General features: G+C 49.0%; 2 protein-coding genes across 2 annotated transcripts; one reads left to right on the top strand and one right to left on the bottom strand.

Annotated features, from left to right (window-relative positions):
• The first annotated feature begins 4941 nt into the window (after positions 1-4941).
• AEN (apoptosis enhancing nuclease) lies at positions 4942-15038 on the top strand. The gene is made up of 4 exons (XM_012788869.3): positions 4942-5045; positions 8749-9343; positions 11871-12071; positions 12638-15038. Exons 2-4 carry the CDS (start codon positions 8813-8815, stop codon positions 12872-12874), a joined length of 969 nt encoding a protein of 322 aa, XP_012644323.2. The 5' UTR covers positions 4942-5045; positions 8749-8812; the 3' UTR covers positions 12875-15038.
• Positions 15039-16209: 1171 nt separating this feature from the next.
• Positions 16210-16682, bottom strand: LOC142871900 (peptidyl-prolyl cis-trans isomerase FKBP1A-like). The gene has a single exon (XM_076004762.1). It carries the CDS (start codon positions 16574-16576, stop codon positions 16250-16252), a length of 327 nt encoding a protein of 108 aa, XP_075860877.1. The 5' UTR covers positions 16577-16682; the 3' UTR covers positions 16210-16249.
• Between the last annotated feature and the right edge of the window lie 2985 nt (positions 16683-19667).

Genomic DNA, 19667 nt, shown 5'->3' with positions numbered 1-19667 from the left:
GGAGTATTGCTTGAGCCCAGGAATTCAAGAGTACAGGGAGTGGTTACAGTGAGTTATGATTGTGCCAGTGGACTCTAGCCTGAGTGACAGAGTGAGACCCTGTCTCTAATAAAATTAAAAATAAAAAATAAAGGAAAATATGGAAGGGTAAAGGATGGGGTCCATAAGGTCAGGATTTGGATTGTTGACAGAAAAAAAAAGAAAAAAGAAAAAACCTCTGTAAAATAACTTAAAGAGGTTTATTCTGAGCCATTGTGAGTAACCATGACCAGAAGATACACAATCCCAAGAAGCTTTGGCTCAGTGTGATCTATTAAGCAAATTGATTGCTGGCAGGTGTGACTTGCCCTTTGCCCTGTATGGCCTTAAATCCAGTTTGCAATTATAGGAAGTCCCCAGGTTATCGACAAGGTACATTCCTGAGAATGTCTTTAGGTCAGATTTGTATGTAACTCGGATCCCTGATGAACAGTGCCTATATGGTAATAATAATAATAACAATACTATAATTGCTCATGTGTGGTAATAATAACATAGTGTAATAATAATATTTCTGTACTATAATAATGTTACAGAAACTATTGTGCTCTTTCTTTTAATTAAAACAAAACATAAAAACAAACTCATACAAAAATTTTAGAGAGGAAGTAGATGAATAATATTCTTTTCAAAAAAGGATATTAAAGGTTAACACTCAACTAATGTCTCATCAGTACTAGGCTAATAGGAGTGTTACACTTATTTTGATCTTCTAACCAAGTCAATAGTGACCTTTCCGCTTCAGTAATTAATCCACTATGCTGCTTAGTAATAACTGATGTTTTCACTGGAGTACTGCCTTTCACATGTTCCATTATTCTCACATTATCCTTTATAATTGTCCCAATAGTTGAGCAACAAGCCTAATGCCTTCCCAGTGAATGGTGGAGTCTGGCCTTTCTCTGAATGCTTAATCACTCCTACTTTCACTTCCATCGTAATCACCTATCTCTTGACTGCAGGGTCACCTAGTCACCTAGACTTTCGGGGACTTTCCTTTGGAGGCGTGGTCATAAGGGGAAAGAGACTCACAACATCTAATAAAAAAGTTAAAACAAAGAGATGCAATGTGTAAATGACCGTATAAACAATGAGACTAGCCACTAGTGTAAAGATGCTGCAATAATTAACCACTTATGCCACGAGTGTTTGTTTACATGAGCGGTCGAAATTGTTCCCAAATTATGAATTTAATGATTTAATTATAAATTATCCTTACAGGGAGCCTGTTCAAAAATACAAACACTATAAATTGGGTTATCCGTAGCCCAAGGACTGCCTGTAGTTAGTTTAAACCTCAAATTCAAAGGGGTGTAACAAGGCCTGTCTGATCTTCCTTTCATGGCCTGGAACTCAGTTTTAAGGTTTTTTTTAGATCCCCTTGGCCAAGAGGGAGTCCGTTCAATTGGCAGGGGGCTTAGGCTTTTATTTTTAGTTTATTGTACCTTTTCTTTTATTTCAGCATATTATAGGGGGTACAAATGTTAAGGTTACGTACATTGCCCATGCCCCCTATTGTACTTTTTTATAAAATTTGTGTAAGATCATTTCGCCTAATTATAGGCTACTGTAAATGTTCTGAAAGCTATATAATGTTAAGTAGGCTAGACGTTTATATTAAGTGCATTTTCAACTTGCAAATTATAAAAGGTTTATCAGGATGTAACCTCATTGTAAGTCAAGGGGCATCTATAGTATTAAAGGATATATTGTAAATATGGACATCTTAAAAAATGTGTCATTGAATGAATGCCATGGAGTCTAAATATCATAGAGACTTGATACCAATATTATTCATGGCTAAAGTACATCAAGAAACTCCTTTTACTGACAATGTTGAATTTTACCTCGGCATTGTGCTCCTAGAAAACAGCAATGGTCACCTGCCCCCCATTGTGTTCTGGAAATGACTTAAAGCCAAGAAACGCCCTTCCCCATATGACTGAGATAAACCACATGGATTCCCCGCTACTGGAGTCCCCGCTGTGCCCCGCTGTGCCCTCTGCCCGGGCCAGACACAGACACTCCAAATCCCGGCTCTCTCGCCTCCTAAGTGGTGGGCTGAACTCCCCGGCCCCTTGATCACTTGGGACAAAATGCCTGTTAATCAAACTTTAGTTAAGCTTTTGTCCTTCCCAACGTCCCTGAATTCTGGCCCACCTTCTGCTTAAGCCTGCACAAATCCCTTCCTAAAGCCCTTTGGAGAGAACAGGCTAGCCTCAGGATAAAACACTGTCTGATCCCTGTCCCTTCCTAACCCTCCCACTTCTCCCACTTCCCCACACCCTAGCTCTGTCTAGCCTGGTTAACTCTTCCCAGTAAAAGACAAATCCTTGTTGCTTAATTCTTGAGAGCTTATAGATTTTATGGCCAAAGGGTTCTCCCTATTTTGACAGTCTTACCACCCGTGCTCCACCCACCCCTGAAAGAATCCTTTCAAATAAAATCTCCCCTTACTGAATCTGGATTTGTTTAATATTATATGCAACATTCACTTTTCTCATTGAATTTATATTTCCATTTGGCTTCTGCTATGGCGTTTTATTCAAGCATCATATATGTTCATGCTTGGCAATCTTTTGCGGAGCACTCTACCATACTTTTTGGTCACAAAATTATCTAGATAAATTTGAATTTGTTAAAACTTTAAAAAAAATTGTCCCTGACCATGAGGTTCCCGGTGTTCATTTTTGTTTGTTTGTTTGTTTGCTTTTGCTTTTGTTTTTTGTTGCCTGGGCTAGAGTGCTGTGGCATCAGCCTAGCTCACAGCAACCTCTAACTCCTGGGCTCAAGCATTTCTCCTGCCTCAGCCTCCTGAGTAGCACTCGCCACCATGTCTAGCTAATTTTTTGTTTCTATTTTTAGTTGCCTGGCTAATTTTTTCTATTTTTAGTAGAGACAGGGTCTCGCCCTTGCTCAGGCTGGTCTTGAACTCCTGACCTCAAGTGATCCTCCCACCTTGGCCTTCCAGAATGCTAGGATTACAGGCATGAGCCACTGCGTCCAGCCTTTCAGTGTTAATTTTTTTCCTTCTGGATTGAGATATTGTTGCCATTATTAGTAGTACACATGATCAAAATAAATATATACCATTTCATTATGAGAATCTTTAAACTTAAAAAGTTAATTCCCATTACAAATACCATTGAAAATATATCTTTTAAGGAGATGGATCAGGCCAGTTGTTTTACTATAAGTTTGTAAATCCAGAGACAAATATTACTTTTTGTAAGAATGAGACCTTGATTTTATGGATGTAAGCACTGACAAACATTGTTTACATAAAAAGCAGACAGGAGTAAAAGGGGGTTTATTCTGGCAATGTTTCTCAGTTTACATTTCTAATAATTACCTACACTCAAAAAAATATTTTTAATCACCTATTAGCTAACAATATGATTAGATCTTCCTTGGATCTTAGTGAGAACAAAGAATGAGAAACCTGTTGCCTGGCAGAAGGATTTCTTGCCCAGTCCTCAACAATAACTAACCCGTAATTTAGAATTGCCCTGTTGTATTTCCTCCCTGAAGACTTTTATTTCCCTGGGTAATGTAGCAGAGCAAGATTTAGAATGTGTGTGGATAAAGTGAGAGACAAAAGGTTATAAGAGGGGAGAGGGAAGCTGAACCCCAAAGACCCCAGGCATGCTCTCAGGCCCAGTCCATGGGAGTTGAGGATCTGAATACTGACTCTCTTAAAACTCCCCTTGCCCCAGAGTTGCCTCTCACAGTCTCCATGCCTGAAGACCACTGTTCTATAACCCTTCTCTTTCTGCTTTCTGATAAACACTGCCCCCAAAGTAGCTTTGGAATCTGTGTGGAGCTTTTTATTCTCCTCCCCACCCCCACTCTGGCCACCACAATGTCCCAAATTCCCACAACCATTCCCTAAATCCTCCTCCTCCAGGCCTCATCCATCCTCTCTATGCTGGAGTTAGAATGAGCTTTCCAAAATGCAAATCCACTGGTGAACCATCTCTGGCTCCCCGAAGCCTTCAGGGGTCCCAGTAAAAGGACATACTTCTCGTGGTCTTAATCCCTTGTGCTGCTGCCCTCAAATCTCTACCCCTCCCATCAGAAATAGCTAGCCTATTCAACACAGGTACCCCTGGCTTCCTGGGCACCTTTGCAATGCCACTCCTGCTTGCAAAATGGGAACTTAAGAGGATGAGGCTGCTTAGGTAAGGGTCTTTGGACTCTAGATGTTTCTCCTTAATTTCTTTAAGTGTCAATTTCCTTAAATCTAAAACTGTACATACCTCAGGGTTTTTGTGAAGATTACATGAGTATCTTATCTGGCACATACCTAGTGCTCACACAGTAGATGAACTGCCTATTATTGTTCCTGTTCTTACTCAGGTTGCACTGAATTGTGTTACCTGCTGTTGCACAAGCAACTCAAGGTGTTCAGTGCTTATTCTGTGTATCCCAGTCCCAAGCCTGCAGCAGGCACTTAACACTTAGGAGTATTATTGCAAAAGAATGTTATTGCAGATGAATAAATTAAAAAGTAGCGCTGAAGGAGAAAACCTGACTTTAAAAATCTTTATTTAGTGCCCACTGAATCCTCAGAACAACACCCAAGGAGGCAGGGGCTACTGTTCCCTTTCTGCAGACTCAGGTGTACTCAGTAAGTCACTCGACCTTTGGTGGTACGGAGCGCACAGGAGCCCACATCCCGACCCAGGGATTGGAGCCGGCTGGGGGACAAAAGTGAGAGCGGGGGAGGACAGGGAGCCACGCTCCCCACGGGTCTTTTTAAAATTTCCCGCCCGTGCGGCCGGCAGGGGGCGTAAGCCACGCCCCCTTGACCAGTCCCTCCGCTTCTGTTCTCGCACGCCTTCCCGCAGCGAAGCAAGCGCGGCCAATCAGAGGAGGTCGTGGGCGGGCCCTGCCGTCCAGCGAGCCAATAGGCGGGCGGCCGGAGCTAGGCTCGCCTTGGCAAGTGGGAGCCGCCCGCAGTCCGGACGCCACGTGCGGCCATCAAGACACGCGCGGGACTTCCGGTGAGCTCCGGGACGGCGGGGACTGGGGGGGGAGGGGAAGGGGGGAGGGGAAGGGGGAGGAGAAGGGGGGTCGGGCGGATCGGAGGGCTGGGGCGGGACGTTCCGGGTCGCGGGGATCCCCGGCCTGCGGCGGGGGGAGCCCCGGCTCTGGAGGCCGACGGGTGTGCGGGCCGGGCCCGGGGCACCGCGCCAGCCCTGTCCCCGCCCTGCTTGGGGGTCCCGAGCCAGAGAGGGCGGCGCTGGGCCGTGGGGCGCCGCCGCCGCCCGCGAGTGACCGGCGCCGAGTCCTCCCGGGAGGTCAGGCCGCCCGCGTCGCGCTCGGGAGGACGCGGCCGGCGGGCGCGCGGCTCCCCTCACACGTCGTGTCCCGAGCGCTGTCGGGCCCCGGGGCTCCGCGTCGAGCCCGGCTTCCTCGCGTTTGGGCGATTGGCAGAGTCCCGGCTCGAAGAGAGGGGCGGTCGCGTGTTCTTCTTAAAAACACAGATTCTCGGGCCCGGTTCCCTAACATGGCAGTTAGGACGGTGCGGGCGTGGGTCGGAAAGTCGGCCTGTTAGCAAACGTCTTGTTGCTGGTAATTCGCTACTTTCGGGAAGCCCCAGCCTAATTCAGAGCCCTCGGGACGGCGACTTGCCTCGGGTCATCTGGCTGTTTAGTGTAGGGCAGGGCCCAGAGCTGCCCGCCGCCTTCCTGACCGGCCAGCCGATCGGTGGCCCTGGCCCGCTGGCCATTCTGACCGCGTGGTTCCTTTGGGGCCTCTGTGGACTGTGCTGCTGGGGCCCTTCCTTCAGGCCAGGGACCCCCTCCTGAAAGCCCGGAGTCTGGTGTGCTGACCCCCGGAGCGCTGGGTCCAGGCCGGGGAAAGAGATTTGTACCTGTCCTTGTTGAAAGAGCGAAACTTCTCCCCAGCTTCCCCCAGCTCCATCTGGGTCCCCAAGATGGGGGAGCTGTGCCCTTGATAATTGTTGGTTCTGACTTGTCAGCAAGATCAGGGAATATGTCTCAAAACATGAGGCCACAGAGACTTTTTCTCAGGGAACTTAATTTCTGGCTGGTTTTTTGTTTTTGTTTTTTTTCCCCCCCTTGCTCTGTTGCCCAAGGTGGCCTCAAACTCCTGGCCCCAAGAGGTCCTCCCTACCTCCAAAGTGCTGGGATTACAGGCGTGAGCCACCACACCCAGCAATTTCTGGCTTTAAAACTTTGCCAACAGGGTCAGGAAACCTACTCACTCTGTCCTGGCCTCAGCCTCTCGGAGAAGGGAAGTCCCCCCAAACCAATCAGTAGGGTCAGCATTGATCTTCTTCTGAGGCTGTGTTCTCCCATTGCTGGGCTGAGACAAATTGAGGTCCTGAATTTGTCAGTTCTGAGATAATGAGTTGTCAAATGAGGGAGCTGGTTACAGCTTTTTAAAAGGGGGAGGGTTTCTTCCTGAAGAGATGGGATGAGCAAGCAGTGGGTAGATGAGTCAGGATGGGTCACCGTGCCTCGCCCTGGCCCAGGGTGCTGGGAGTCCTCATGCACATGCTGACCTCACCAAACCTGGCTCTTCATTCCACCTCTCACTCCCTTCCCTATCTATATCTCTTAATCTCTGCTGCTACTGCTCAGGTTCTTCCCCAGAACTCTTCCTATAAGGGAGTTTTGATCCTTCTACCCTCTCCCTAAAACCTTTCGGTGCTTCCCCTCCAATCTCTGGATTAAGCCCAGACTTATACCCGCGTCCAGGAGCAGTTCCCTCTGGCTCTCCTAACCCACCTGTCTCCTCACCCTTCAGCTGCTGCTCCGCACTCCCTGCCCTCCCTGGTGGACACGCTTTGCCTGCTGGGCTTTGTGTCTGCTGTTTTGCTCTGGATGCCCGTCCCTAGCCCACTGCTTCTGCCTGTCCCAGTACGTGACTGAGCCAAGTCGGGTGTCCTTCCTCTTGGTCCCATTGCTCTTATCCTGAGCACACCCTTGTAATTGTGCTGTAAGAGCATGGAGGGGTGAATTTCTTTGCTCCCCAGCCACTTTGTCGATGTCCTGGGTGAGGGCTACTGTGGGATATCTCAGTGACCTCCGTAGGTGCCTGTGGGGCTCTTAGAGATCAGTCTAGGGACACCAGCTTGGGATAGCGGTGGCTTGTGGAAGGGCCACTGGCGTGGGGGGCAGACGATGAAGTGCCACAGAGGAGAAAGAAGCAGTGCCTCCGACCGTGAGCCCCCTAAGGCCCCACACCCAGCCACGTCAGGCTGCTGGTGGCCCCTCTTCCTCAACCCTGAGTTATTCTTTTCAGGCCTTTGCCCCTAACATGGCCGCTGATTCCTCACCCTTCCCCCTGGGGGCCACTGTTCCGCATTCACACAGACTTAGCCTCTTCCAGGAAGCCTCGGGAGAACTGTCCTCCAGATTGTTCTGCCTCCCTAGGACCTCTAATCCAACGCTTAATGCGCTTTCTGCTTCATTTCTCCGTGGTGAGACTAAACTTCATGGAGTCTAGGATCCATCTTTGTAACCAGACATGTGGCACAGAGGGGGCCCCAGAGAGCTTCAGTGTGGCATTGGCCTGTGCCAGCCAGTGGGGTGAAGGGGTTCCAGAAGGAATTGTTCCGGGTGATGGCTGATGTCTGAAAGGATATGTGAGTGGGAAGGGAGGCGAGGGAAGGCCTGCGTTTGGGAGAGGGCATGAGTCCAGTCACAGGCTGCCCTGGCCTGGGAAGAGCTGGTTCCCAGCCACAGGCAAGAGTCTTAACCTCTGTGGGGAAGGGAGCAGATAGTTGTTAAGCTCCTACTATGTATAATGTATGCAGATCCCAGCACACATTGTGTCATTTCCTCTTCTCTCAGGAAGGGAAGTGCTGGGACCATTTTACACGCCGGGAAAACTGAAACTCAGCAGGTTAGGGAACTTGCAAAGAGCAGAGTTAAACCCTGCTCTGCCTGACATCAAAGCTCTGGGGTTTTGGTTTGTTGAAAATGTACAGACTGACTGGGCATAACAAATGAGATGAAGTTTTCCAAGTGAGGGCCTCGGCTGCTGGGAAGATTCTTCCCTTATTATGGGCTTTGCAGACTCCCGCGAACATCAAACGCCCTCTGTGGCAGTGGAGTTCGCCAGCATCTCTTCTCATCCCAGCATCCACGAGAGCTTAGTCAGCTGGGTGGGAGCGCACTATAGAAATCTGCCTGCGCTTAGATCGGGGCTTTCAAATGTTTGTAGATGCTGCTGTGATGAATGAATTCCAAAGTCATTTAAATAAGTTACCTCATTGGTCAACACATAACAAAAAATACAGCTATCGTGGGCTTCCTGTGAAATTTTTTCTCCAGGTTCTGTCGAGCATCTATGCTTTCATATTTCATAAAGGGATTTTTTAAAGGCAATATACTATTTCTGTAACCTTTATTTTCCTATAACCATAATTCTCTCAAAAGTGAGGTTGAGAGTATGGATTCTGGGTTCATATCAGCCTTTGTTTCTTACTAGTTGAGCAAGTTTGTTATCCTTTGTGCCTCAATTTCCTACCTATGAAATAAGGGTAATACTTTGTTCAGGTCGCTGGGAACATTGATTTGCTCGTGGTGTTTATGGCTATGAGTGCGGTTATTAGTGAAATAGGTCACTGACAGCCTGGGAGCCGGAGCTGCCATGCAGGGCTCTAGGGCAGCCCCACAGTGGAGCGCTGCAGGGCGACTCGACGCACTCCTCACCTGTGTGTTCCCTCTGCAGGCTGCTGCCCCATTGGGAGATTATCTACCTGGCTTCCCTTGCCCGCAGCAGTGAACTGACTGGGATGGTACCCCGGGAAGCCGCTGAGTCTGCCCAGTGCCTGTGCCCTTCCCTTGCCAAGGATGTGCTCCGGAGACGGCACAAGAGGAGGAGCCGACAGCACCAGCGGTTCATGGCGCGGAAGGCCTTGTTGCAGGAGCAGGGGCTGCTGAGCACGCTGCCTCCAGAGCCTGGCGCCTCCCCGCTGCCCAGCTCATCGGGGGCAACACCGGGCTCAGCAGCTGCCAGCAGCAAGAGGCAGCATCCAAGGGCTGGATCTGGCAGTGCCCCAGGCAGCAGAAGGCCCGCCCCCACGGAAGTCTCTGGGCCCTCGCCCAGCAAGTACGTGGCTATCGATTGTGAGATGGTGGGCACAGGACCCCGAGGGCGGGTCAGTGAGCTGGCCCGCTGCTCCGTGGTGAGTTACCACGGCGACGTCCTCTATGACAAGTACATCCGGCCTGAGATGCCCATCGTTGACTACCGTACCCGCTGGAGCGGTATCACTCGGCAGCACATGCGCAAGGCCATCCCCTTCCAGGTGGCCCAGAAAGAGGTGAGGCAGGGTCGGGGCTTGTTTGGGAGCTGTGTTGGTCTGGGGAGAGACACCCTGTGAGAGTCGCAGCTTTGCCTCGGGGAGAGACACCCTGGGGAAGTCGCTTGACTGCTCCAAACAGTAGGTTTCTTCTCCATAAAATAGGGTGAATGAAAATCTTGACTCTGCCTCCGTGTGAGGGTCGCTGGGGTGTTACACAGGACGATGTTTACAGAAAGGCTATGCCAATTGTAAGGTGACAAACAGCTAACATTTTAAGTTTTGTTTTCTGTTATAAAAGTTTTTCATATCTATATAAAATTTGTAAGACCCACAGTCCTGTCACCTTCAGGTGTTAACGTTTTGACATATTTTATTGTTTTTCAGGGCTTTGAAAATTAGTTAGTGGTTGGTTGGGACCATACTTATGTACCAGGAATTGCCAAGTGTGCTTGACCACAGGAAACACCTAAAGCCTTGTTAACAATCTAGGATCCTTGTCCCCAGATATCTCCATGGAGACTGATCCAGTGGGTCTGTAGGTTTGGGGAGAGCTCTGATTTCCTAAAAGTCATTACACTCAACAAACCACAGGGCTGAAGGGGAAATGGGGCAGGGGGCAATACTCAAGAGACTTTGGCAGTGACACTCTAATAAAACTGGTAGCACACTTTCACACATGTTAAATGGTTAAGAAATGCATAACACACCAATAAGTGTGGCACTTTACCTTGAAAAAGACCTGAAGTTTGCTTGCGGAGGAAGCAGGGGTCAGAGGGTTGCAGCTTGAGTGAGGTGGTGGGAGGAGTTACTTGAAGTCAGATGGGAAGTGGAAACGCCAGCTGTGAGGGGGTGTGGCTCCTCACAGGGGTGAGCTGAGGTTGCTGGGTAATGGTTGAGGCGTGTGCATGTTGTGTGCTCCCACTTGGCTCAGTTCAGCTGGGTGTAGTTTTCTGCATTCATTTAGTGTTGCCCAAGGAAACACATAAGCTAAGGTGAAATTTGCATTTTTCTCAAAGTATGCCCTAATAAATCAATTGAGTTGGAACAAATGTGCATTTTCAAAACAAGTATTATAACAGAACTACCTTTTAATGTTCCTGGGTTATTCTTGGGATTAGGCAAGTTTGGGAAATACCAGCATACATCATCTAGTGTCCTACTTTTTCACATAACATTGTGGCCTAAGTATTCCTCTGAAATGAATCGGAGATTATTTATCAAGCAGGCCAGTCAGGAGTAGAAGCAACAGGAGGGGAGGTCTGTGCTGAACCCTCCGCTCCTCAGTCCTTCTGTTGATCTGCTGGGTGGTGGTCCCAAGAGCAGGACCACTTTTTGTCTGCCCAGACTGAGCCGGTGTTGGGTGTGCTTGGTCTCTTCCCACTGTATGGCTGATGGGAGGGAAGGGGAGTTTGGCATGTGACCAGTGGCATGTCCCTACCATAAAGTCTTTTTTCTTTTTTTAACCATAAAGTCTTAATGTGTCTTATTTATCCTCCACAAAAGCTGGTTCAGTGTTGAAACACATGTGGCTAGCAGAGGTAGGCTGTGGAGGACAGCAGTGGTGAGAAGAGCCCAAGGCCAGCTAAGAGGGCCGGAGGGGCCCTGTGGGCCCATGGCCCTGGATATGGCCTCCGCGGGTGTGAGGAAGGTGCCAGGCAGAGAGGGAGGGAGGGGCACATTGTGCAGGTGGCTAGAGCTGAGCAAGAGGGCAGGCTTAGAAGGGAAGTAGTCGGTATGCAGAGGGACAAAGGGACAGAATCCTGAAGACAGGGACTGTGTCTTAATACTACTAAGAGCTGCCACTTACGGTGTGTCTACCAGTGCCAGGCATGGTCCTGTTGACTTCACCCAACAGGTCTTTACTGATCACCTCCTGCGATCGATAGTAAGTGTGGTGCTTTCACTGTGGCATCACTCACTGAGTCACATGTTCTCGGTTCATATCAGCCTTTGTCTCTTACTAGTTGAGCAAGTTTGTTATCCTTTGTGCCTCAGTTTCTTGCCTGTACAATGAAGGTAATACTCCTGAACTCATAGAGCTTATAGTGGGGGAGGGGTGGCCAGACCGCGTGCACGTAGAAAATGAGGTGAGTCTGCTGAAGGACAGGACAGGGTGCCGAGAGAGCACGACGGGGGTCCTAATGCAGCCGGGGGAGGCCTCCGGAGGGGTGGCAGTGGAGCTGGGAAGAGTTTGGTGGGGTGGAGGTGGGGGGCTGGTGACATCTTCCAAGTGTGAGAAGAGCCTGTGCCAGTCATAGAGCTGCTTGTGTCCCGTAACTGATAGACTTCTTCCACCCGTGACCGCCTTGAGTCCTCCAGCCACCCCGTGGAATGCTCCTGTAAGTCCTCCGCATCTGGCTCCTGGTTGGAGTCAGTAGGAGGGCCTGGATTCAAATGTGGGCAGCATGTTGACTGTGGAGCACATGGTCTCCCCACTCCATGCTGCCTTTTCCAGAGGGATCCATGCCCTCTTGGCTAGGGAACGTGGGGCGTGTCTCCTGCCAGCCTGACAGCGTGGTCCTCTGGCCCCTCTCTGCACCCACAGATCCTTAAGCTGCTGAAGGGCAAGGTGGTGGTGGGGCACGCTCTGCACAACGACTTCCAGGCCCTCAAGTACGTCCACCCTCGGAGCCAGACCCGGGACACCACCTACGTCCCAAACCTCCTCAACCCGCCCGGCCTCCACACTCGGGCCCGCGTCTCTCTGAAGGACCTGGCTCTGCAGCTGCTGCACAAGAAGATCCAGGTGCGTGGCCTGAGAGCAGCTGGGAGGAGTGGCTCCAAGCCAGCTGGTCCACGGGTAGGGCTATGGGCTGTGCCTCCAGCCGCCTTGTCATTCTTCCTTCCTCAGTCCAGGCCCAGGGACCTTGTGTAAAGCACAGGTTTCCAGACACTGGTACAGACAGCCCTGGGTGTTTCTCCCCGAGATCTTCTTCCCCAGTGTGTATTGCGATAGCTGCATTCTCCCAGCCTCATCTCTTCTAGATCTGCCACACCTAACTCCAGGCTCTGTCCTTGCACCCCTGCAGGATGGTCTCCCATCTGCTTCAGCCAGACAGCCTTTGAGCAGGGCAGCCTGTAACTCTTGCTTCTCCCGTGCTGCACATTCATCATTCACCTGGGCTGCAAGCCTTCAAAGCAGATGTTTACCCTGTCTTACGCTTGCAGAAACAGGCTTAGAGAAGCTAGATGTCTCGTGTGTGGCTGAGGCTCCAACTCTTTGGGCCTGTACCAAGAGCTCTGGGGATGCGTCCTGAGGTGACTGCCCTCTCACCAGGACTGCGGGCAGTGACGTGCGGCTCTCATTTGCAGGTGGGCAAGCACGGGCACTCGTCAGTGGAAGATGCCACGACAGCCATGGAGCTCTACCGTCTGGTGGAAGTGCAGTGGGAACAGCAGGAGGCCAGCAGCCCCTGGGCCCGCCCCGAGGACAGAGAGCCTGACAGCAGCACAGACATGGAGCAGTACATGGAGGACCAGTACTGGCCTGAGGACCTGGCCCAGGGCAGCAGTGGAGGAAGAAGACAGAGCCAGGATGGAAGGGAGTGAGAGGGAGGTGGAGCTCCCAGGCTGGCCTTCCCAGTGTTGGGGGAGAGGATAAGGGCCGGAGAGCCCTGGGCAGGGCAGGATGGAGGCAGCCCCAGGGCCAGAGGCAGGAGGACTATCTGTCCCCTTGCTGCCCTCTGCCCACAGCACAGCCTTCTGTCTCTCCAGGACTCGTGTTGGTTATGTCTACTGATGCCTGTGGTTTTGCTAATGGCACTTTATAGGTTCCATGGAGAAGTCAGGTGGACTATCTCCTAGGACCCAACAGACTGTCCCGGATTGTCACTGGCCTTCCCCACTCCTGACTCTCCTGAGTCATATGCTGTGCTATCTAATGCTTCCCTGGGGGTGGTGGATGGGGGTGTCAATATCCTGGAGCTCCCTTATGTCAACTCAGTGACTTGGGATAAAGTTCTGTTCATGTTGTTGCCACCTACCTCTTCCTTCAGAGTCACTTTCAAGTTCAGAATAAATATGCCCCAAAGTTAATGTTAAGGCCTCTAAAAGAGACAGTTCTTCTCCATCTCTCTGACCTTGAACTCTGGCTACAGCCATTGTAGGAACTTGGTCCTCTGCATGGCCTGTCACCTCTCTGCTAGGCTGTGACAGAATAACAAGGCCCATGGGCCTCCTGTGCAGAGCTGGGCCCTTCACGTACTTGACATCAGAATTCACCGGGCACAACTCAGGGAGGAGGGAAAGCAGATAAGCTTTGGATAAGAACTGGCATATTTGTTTTGACCCAAATCAGGGAAGCCCCCTGCCCACCCAGCACTAGGCTCCCTTAAGCAAAGCCTGGGAAGCAAGGCGGTGGTTTGAATTCTGGGGCCCTTGTGCAGAAATGGGACCGACCTTTATTTATTTATTAAGAGCAGGGCCACTGGTCTCTAGGGAGGCAGAGTCCACATGTGCCCTGGGCGTTGGCAGCTGTGCTCTGTCCCTGAACCTCATGTGGCACCCCCTCAGCTCTTTGACTGTCACTGTGGCTGTTGGGTTTTCTCCTAATTTCTAAAAACGTTCTCTTTCCTTGTTTCTTTTTTTTTTTTTTTTTTTTTTTTGAGAAAAGCCAGCATAAAGCACTTTTATTGCAATAATAAAACTTGAAACTCATATGTGGTGCTGGGGGGGAGAGGGGTAGCAACAATTTCTCTCACCAAATCACTACACAGGACAGCAAAGGGGTGAGAAGGAGCTGTGGGAGGAAAGTCAGGAAACTTCGAGATCAGCAGAGGGAGCCAAGCATCAAAAAACAGGAGATGCTGAAGCTGTGATGACCAGCATCATTTTCTTAAGAGAACATTCAAGGATTTGTCATGATGGCTGGGCTTTCATTGGGTATTAAGTCTACAAACAGCACCTTCAATTTAAACTTTCAATTATTTTGAAGTTCTTAAATTTTGGGAAGTGGTGGAGCTTGGAAAGTTATGAGATTATAAAATTCCTGAAAGTCCATTAGAAAAACGACAGGATGGAAAAAAAAATAAGCCAGGCCACGAAGAAGGCTTCAGAGGTCCCTGCTGGCCCAGGGACAGATACCTGTAGTGTCCAACGTTGCAGTGAAAATGACCTGCTTTCAAAAGGCAGAGGGTTTAAGGGGGAGGGTAAGGTGGGGGGAAAGGCTCTCCCCCCTCCCCACTTCAGTTTTGGGTAGGGCTTTTAATTTAACCCAAGGACATCTCTCAACTTGGAGAACAATTCAGCCCTCAACAGCGCCTCAAATCTGCTATGGCTTTGCAGCGCAGCAGCAAGAATGTTTAATATATAATAGATAAAAATTTCATCCAAAAAAATAAAATAAAATAAAGATTCTTGCACCCCCCCCAAAAAAAACACCAATTCCTATTCTAAAGTTAACCCATAACTTGTGCTGTTTAATACCTGACCACATACTCAAGTGGAAACCTAGGTCCAAAAGACTGAAACTGAAATCTTCACCCCAAAATGAAAACAAAACGAGTAACTTGAGGTTTATGGCATATAGTTTAGGTAAACACACATACAAGGAGGAAGGGGAAGGGGAAATGGAGGTGTCGGAAGCAAAGCTGAGTGACAGAACACATTCAGTCGGGGTAGATGTTTATACAGAGTGTAGTGGAACATCAGGAAAAGCTCCATATGGATTCGTGTGCACACGTCTGGAGGCACGAGATCCCTCCATGGCCGATCTGTTGAGGACAGAAAATCTGTGAGTTCCAATAACTCGGTGTTTTGTATGCAGTGGGGGACAGCCACAATGCCATCTGCCATGCCAAGTCCCTTCCCAACAGCTGAGAGGTCTTACTGAGACCAAGCCAGTTCCAGCTGGAGAGAACCAGACGGGTTGGGCTGGGTGCCCAGGTAAGCAAGCTTCTTCCTACTTAAAATCGATCGGTGTGTTTTGTTTGTTTTTAACCTAAAGTTAAGTTTACCATGCTGAGGACAGGAAGGCGTCCACCCATGCTGACAATACAGTTCCCCATCTTCGCTGGGTCTCCAACTTGGGTACATATAGGAATAACCTGGCAGCTTTAAAAAAATCTTAATGCCTGGGTCCTGCTCCCTATGATTGTGATTATTAACTTAGGGTGTGGCCTGGGCATCAGGAGATTCTTAAAACTTCCCTGGTGACTAATGTGCAGTCCAGGGAGAGATCTATAGCCCTAAATTGGTATTCATGTTGAATAGACTTGGAAAATGTCTCCAGTATTCATTCACTCACTAAACTTATAACTTTCTGGGTCTTGCCCTTGGGCTTTTCTTTAAGACCCTTGCAGGAAGCTCTGAGATGTTCTTTGGCAGTGGGTGGGGAGGGCTAGTCAGGGTGACCTGTAGCCCTCCATCCCTTCCTTACCCTCCCTCTAGCCAACCAGGTTTACAGAAAGCTTGTTCAAGGCTCCCTCAAGTACACCTCTGTTCAAATGACTCAGCTCTCAAAGAACAAGAGAGGGAGTTTGGACCACGTGTGGACCTTTGGGCAGACAGAGGCTTTGTAAAGTGTCAGCGATTCCCTCCCAGTAGGGATGACAAGCGAAGAAGCCAGAGTTACCAAACCTGAGTAGGCCTGCATTACCTAGGGGTGTGTGGCTCAAGCCATTGAGGGAGAAGATAGCTAAAAATAAAAAAGCCCCTCCAGTTAAAGAAGTCCATGACAGGACGTTACACGTAGCCTCGACTGCACGGCTGGCAGCCATGTGTTGCAGCTTTCAAACAAGTGTTCTCACCCACCCTCTGGCTCCAGGGGCAGGAAGGGAGTGAATGTAAAGGTCTGGGGCAGTTGGAAAGGAGACGACAGCACTCACGTGAGTAATGATTCCAACACCCACGTGAAAAGCTATGTGCCATTAGGATGCTGAGTTTGGTTTCCCAAAAACAGGGAGCTAAGGGAGGAGGCCATTCTTGTCATTCAAGTTTCATAAGTTCCACGTCAAAGATGAGAGTGGCGTGTGGTGGGATGATGCCTGGGTGCCCAGTAGTGCCATACGCATAGTCTGGAGATATAGTCAGTTTGGCTCTCTGACCCACACTCATCTGGGCAACCCCTTCTTCCCAGCCTCGGATCACCTCCTGCTTGCCTAGCATAAACTTAAAGGGCTTGTTTCTGTCCCGGGAGGAATCAAATTTCTTTCCATCTTCAAGCATCCCGGTGTAGTGCACCACGCAGGTCTGGCCGCGCTTCGGGAAGGTGCGCCCGTCTCCGGGGGAGATGGTCTCCACCTGCACTCCCATGGCGGCGGCGGGCACTGGGCGGGCGGCGCGACCGGCAGCGTTGACCGAGAAGGACGTAACGGCGGCTCCGCAGCTCTGCCTCGTCCCTCCGCGCGTCGCCTGCCTCTTTCCTTGTTTCTTAAGGGATAATTTTAAGGTATTTGAGGAACCAAGAGCTCAGGTCACAGAGACCTTTGAGTCCCATCTTTGCTTGCCACTTAGCTTTGAGACCTTAAACAAGCATGTGACTTCCTCTTGAGCCTGTTTCTTCCTCTGTAAAATGGGGACAGTGCCACAGCCTAGCTCATCGGGTTGATAGGAACATTAAATGTTAAGTGCTTGGCACGGTGCCTCGCACATGGCAGCCACGGCCAGCAGGAGCTGTGTGTATTCTCTATGGATCGGTCTCAACCCCTTCAGGATAGCACCTGAAACTGAGCCCTCAGGTTGAGCGGCTGTGGCCCAGACAGAGCTGTCCTTGCTTGGCTGTTCCAGAAGGTGGGTTGGGGCAGGGGTGAGGAAGACGCAGCAGGGAGCTTCAGGATTTATCCCTGTGTCTCCCAGCTAGGTGCTGGCTTCTTGTCAGTGTCCTACCACTGTGTAGTGACACTGGAGCAAAGCAGCACAGGGGTCAGGGAAGTAGGGACACTGCTGAAATCGCACTACCCCACCCTTCGGCCGAGGCTCCTGCTCCGCCCAGACTCGGGTCATAGATTATCGCGTCACTGGCTCCCTCCCTGTGGGCACAGAGCGAGGAGCTGGCTGAGTCAGTTGCCACTTCTGGCCTGGCTTCAAGACTTTGTTCTGGATTCCTTAAAAGCCTGTAGCTGACGCCAAACTCAAAGCTGAGCGGTAGCTTCAATTCCTTGGGTCAAAGGGTTGAAGGAAGATGGAGCTGTTGCCAGGGGTGTGCTGTTTAAAATCAGCTTTGTTGTAAAACCGTTTGCTCTGGAATAAAATTGAATTGGAAAAGTGAGAGAAGTGGTCCTTTCTGTGACTTTTCAAGCTGGGGTTGGAGGGAGGCTTATTGGGGTGTGCGGGGAGGGGGGGGGCTGGGGCACTAAGCCTTGCTGGGTGCTTGGCCTTTGAGATGGGTGGCTTTCAAGATGATGCTTTGGGATGTGGCAAGACAAAAACAGCTGTAGAATTATATACTTTGTCTTTTTTTTTTTTTTTTTTTTGAGACAGAGTCTCACTTTGTTGTCCAGGCTAGAGTGAGTGCCGTGGCGTCAGCCTAGCTCACAGCAACCTCAAACTCCTGGGCTCGAGTGATCCTTCTGCCTCAGCCTCCCGAGTAGCTGGGACTACAGGCATGAGCCACCATGCCCGGCTAATTTTTTATATATATATCAGTTGACCAATTAATTTCTTTCTGTTTATAGTAGAGACGGGGTCTCGCTCTTGCTCAGGCTGGTTTTGAACTCCTGACCTTGAGCAATCCGCCCGCCTCGGCCTCCCAAGAGCTAGGATTACAGGCGTGAGCCACCGCGCCCGGCCTACTTTGTCTTTTTAACTTCTCTATTATAGACACAAGTTTAACTTGTTTCTGGAGGTATGTACTCACTTTAAAAATTATTTTAATTGTAAAATATATATCAAATGTACCATGTTAGCTGCTTTTAGGTATATAGTTCAGTGGTGTTAAGTATCTTCACATTTTTGTGCAGCAGATCTCTAGAACTTTCTCATTGTATGAAACTGAAACTCCTCATCTTCCCTCCCCCAACCTCTGGCAACCACTGTTGTACTTTTTGTTTCTAGGAATTTGACTTAGATAGTTCCTGTAAGTAGAATCATAGTATTTGTCTCTTTGTGACTTGTTTATTTTATTTAGCATAATCTCCTGAAGGTTCATCCATGTTGTAGCATGTCAGAATTTTCTTTTTTAAGGCTGAATAACCCTCTGTATGTAAATACCATGTTTTGTTTTTCCATCCATCTGTTGGTGGACAGCACAGATTACTTCCCCCTCTTGGTTATTGTGAATCATTCAGCTATGAACATGGTTGTACAAATCAGCTCTTCGAGACCCTGTTCTCCATTCATTTGGATATTTACCCAGTAAGGTAATCGCTGTATCATATGGTAATTCTATATTTAATTTTTTGAGGAACCACCATCTACTGTTTTCCATAATGGCTGGACCATTTCACATTCCCACCAACAGTGCACAAGGGTTTCAACTTCAACGCACTTTTGCCAACACTTGTTATTTTCTATTTTTTGATAGTGGCTATCCTAATGGGTATGAGGTGACATTGTGGTTTGGATTTGCATTTCTGTAATGTTGAGCATCTTTTTTTTATTTTTATTTTTTATTTCAGCATATTATGGGTGCACAAATGTTAAGGGTACGTACATTGCCCATGCCTCTCCTCCCCCTCAAGTCAGAGCTTCAAGCGTGACCATCCCCCATGAGCATCTTTTATATGCCTTTTGGTACATAGTTTGTTTTTAATTCATTAATTTATTATATATGTGTTTTATAATATGTATTCCATTAGCACAGTTTTATGTGTATTAAGTCAAACCACATGAAATTGCTGATACTTGACTGTTTCATATGGTTCATCCTGTAGTAAATACAGTTGATCCTGGAACAGCACTGGGGTTGGGGGTGCTGACCTTCTGCCCTAACTCCGCCAAAAGTTTTAATAGCCTATTATTGACTAGAGCCTTACGAATAACATAAACAATTAACACATCTTGTATGTTATATGTATTACATATTGTATTAAAATAAGCTAGAGGCTGGGCGGGCTGTGGCTCACGCCTGCAATCCTAGCATTCTGGGAGGCCAAGGCAGGCAGATCGTTTGAGCTCAGGAGTTTGGGACCAGCCTGAGCAAGAGTGAGACCCCATCTCCACTAAATAGAAAGAAATTAATTGGCCAACTAAAAATATATAGAAAAAATTAGCCGGGCATGGTGGCGCATGCCTGTAGTCCCAGCCACTCGGGAGGCTGAGGCAGTAGAATCGCTTGCGCCCAGGAGATTGAGGTTGCTGTGAGCTAGGCTGATGCCACGGCACTCACTCTAGCCTGGGCAATAAAGTGAGACTCTGTCTCAAAAAAAAAAAAAAAAAAAAAGCTAGAGAAAAGATGTTATTAAAC

This window comes from Microcebus murinus, chromosome 7 (assembly GCF_040939455.1).
Source record: "Microcebus murinus isolate Inina chromosome 7, M.murinus_Inina_mat1.0, whole genome shotgun sequence".
In the NCBI taxonomy this organism is placed as follows: domain Eukaryota; kingdom Metazoa; phylum Chordata; class Mammalia; order Primates; family Cheirogaleidae; genus Microcebus; species Microcebus murinus.
The sequence above is the reverse complement of the archived record's forward strand: the minus strand, read 5'-3'. Positions and strand labels throughout refer to the sequence as shown.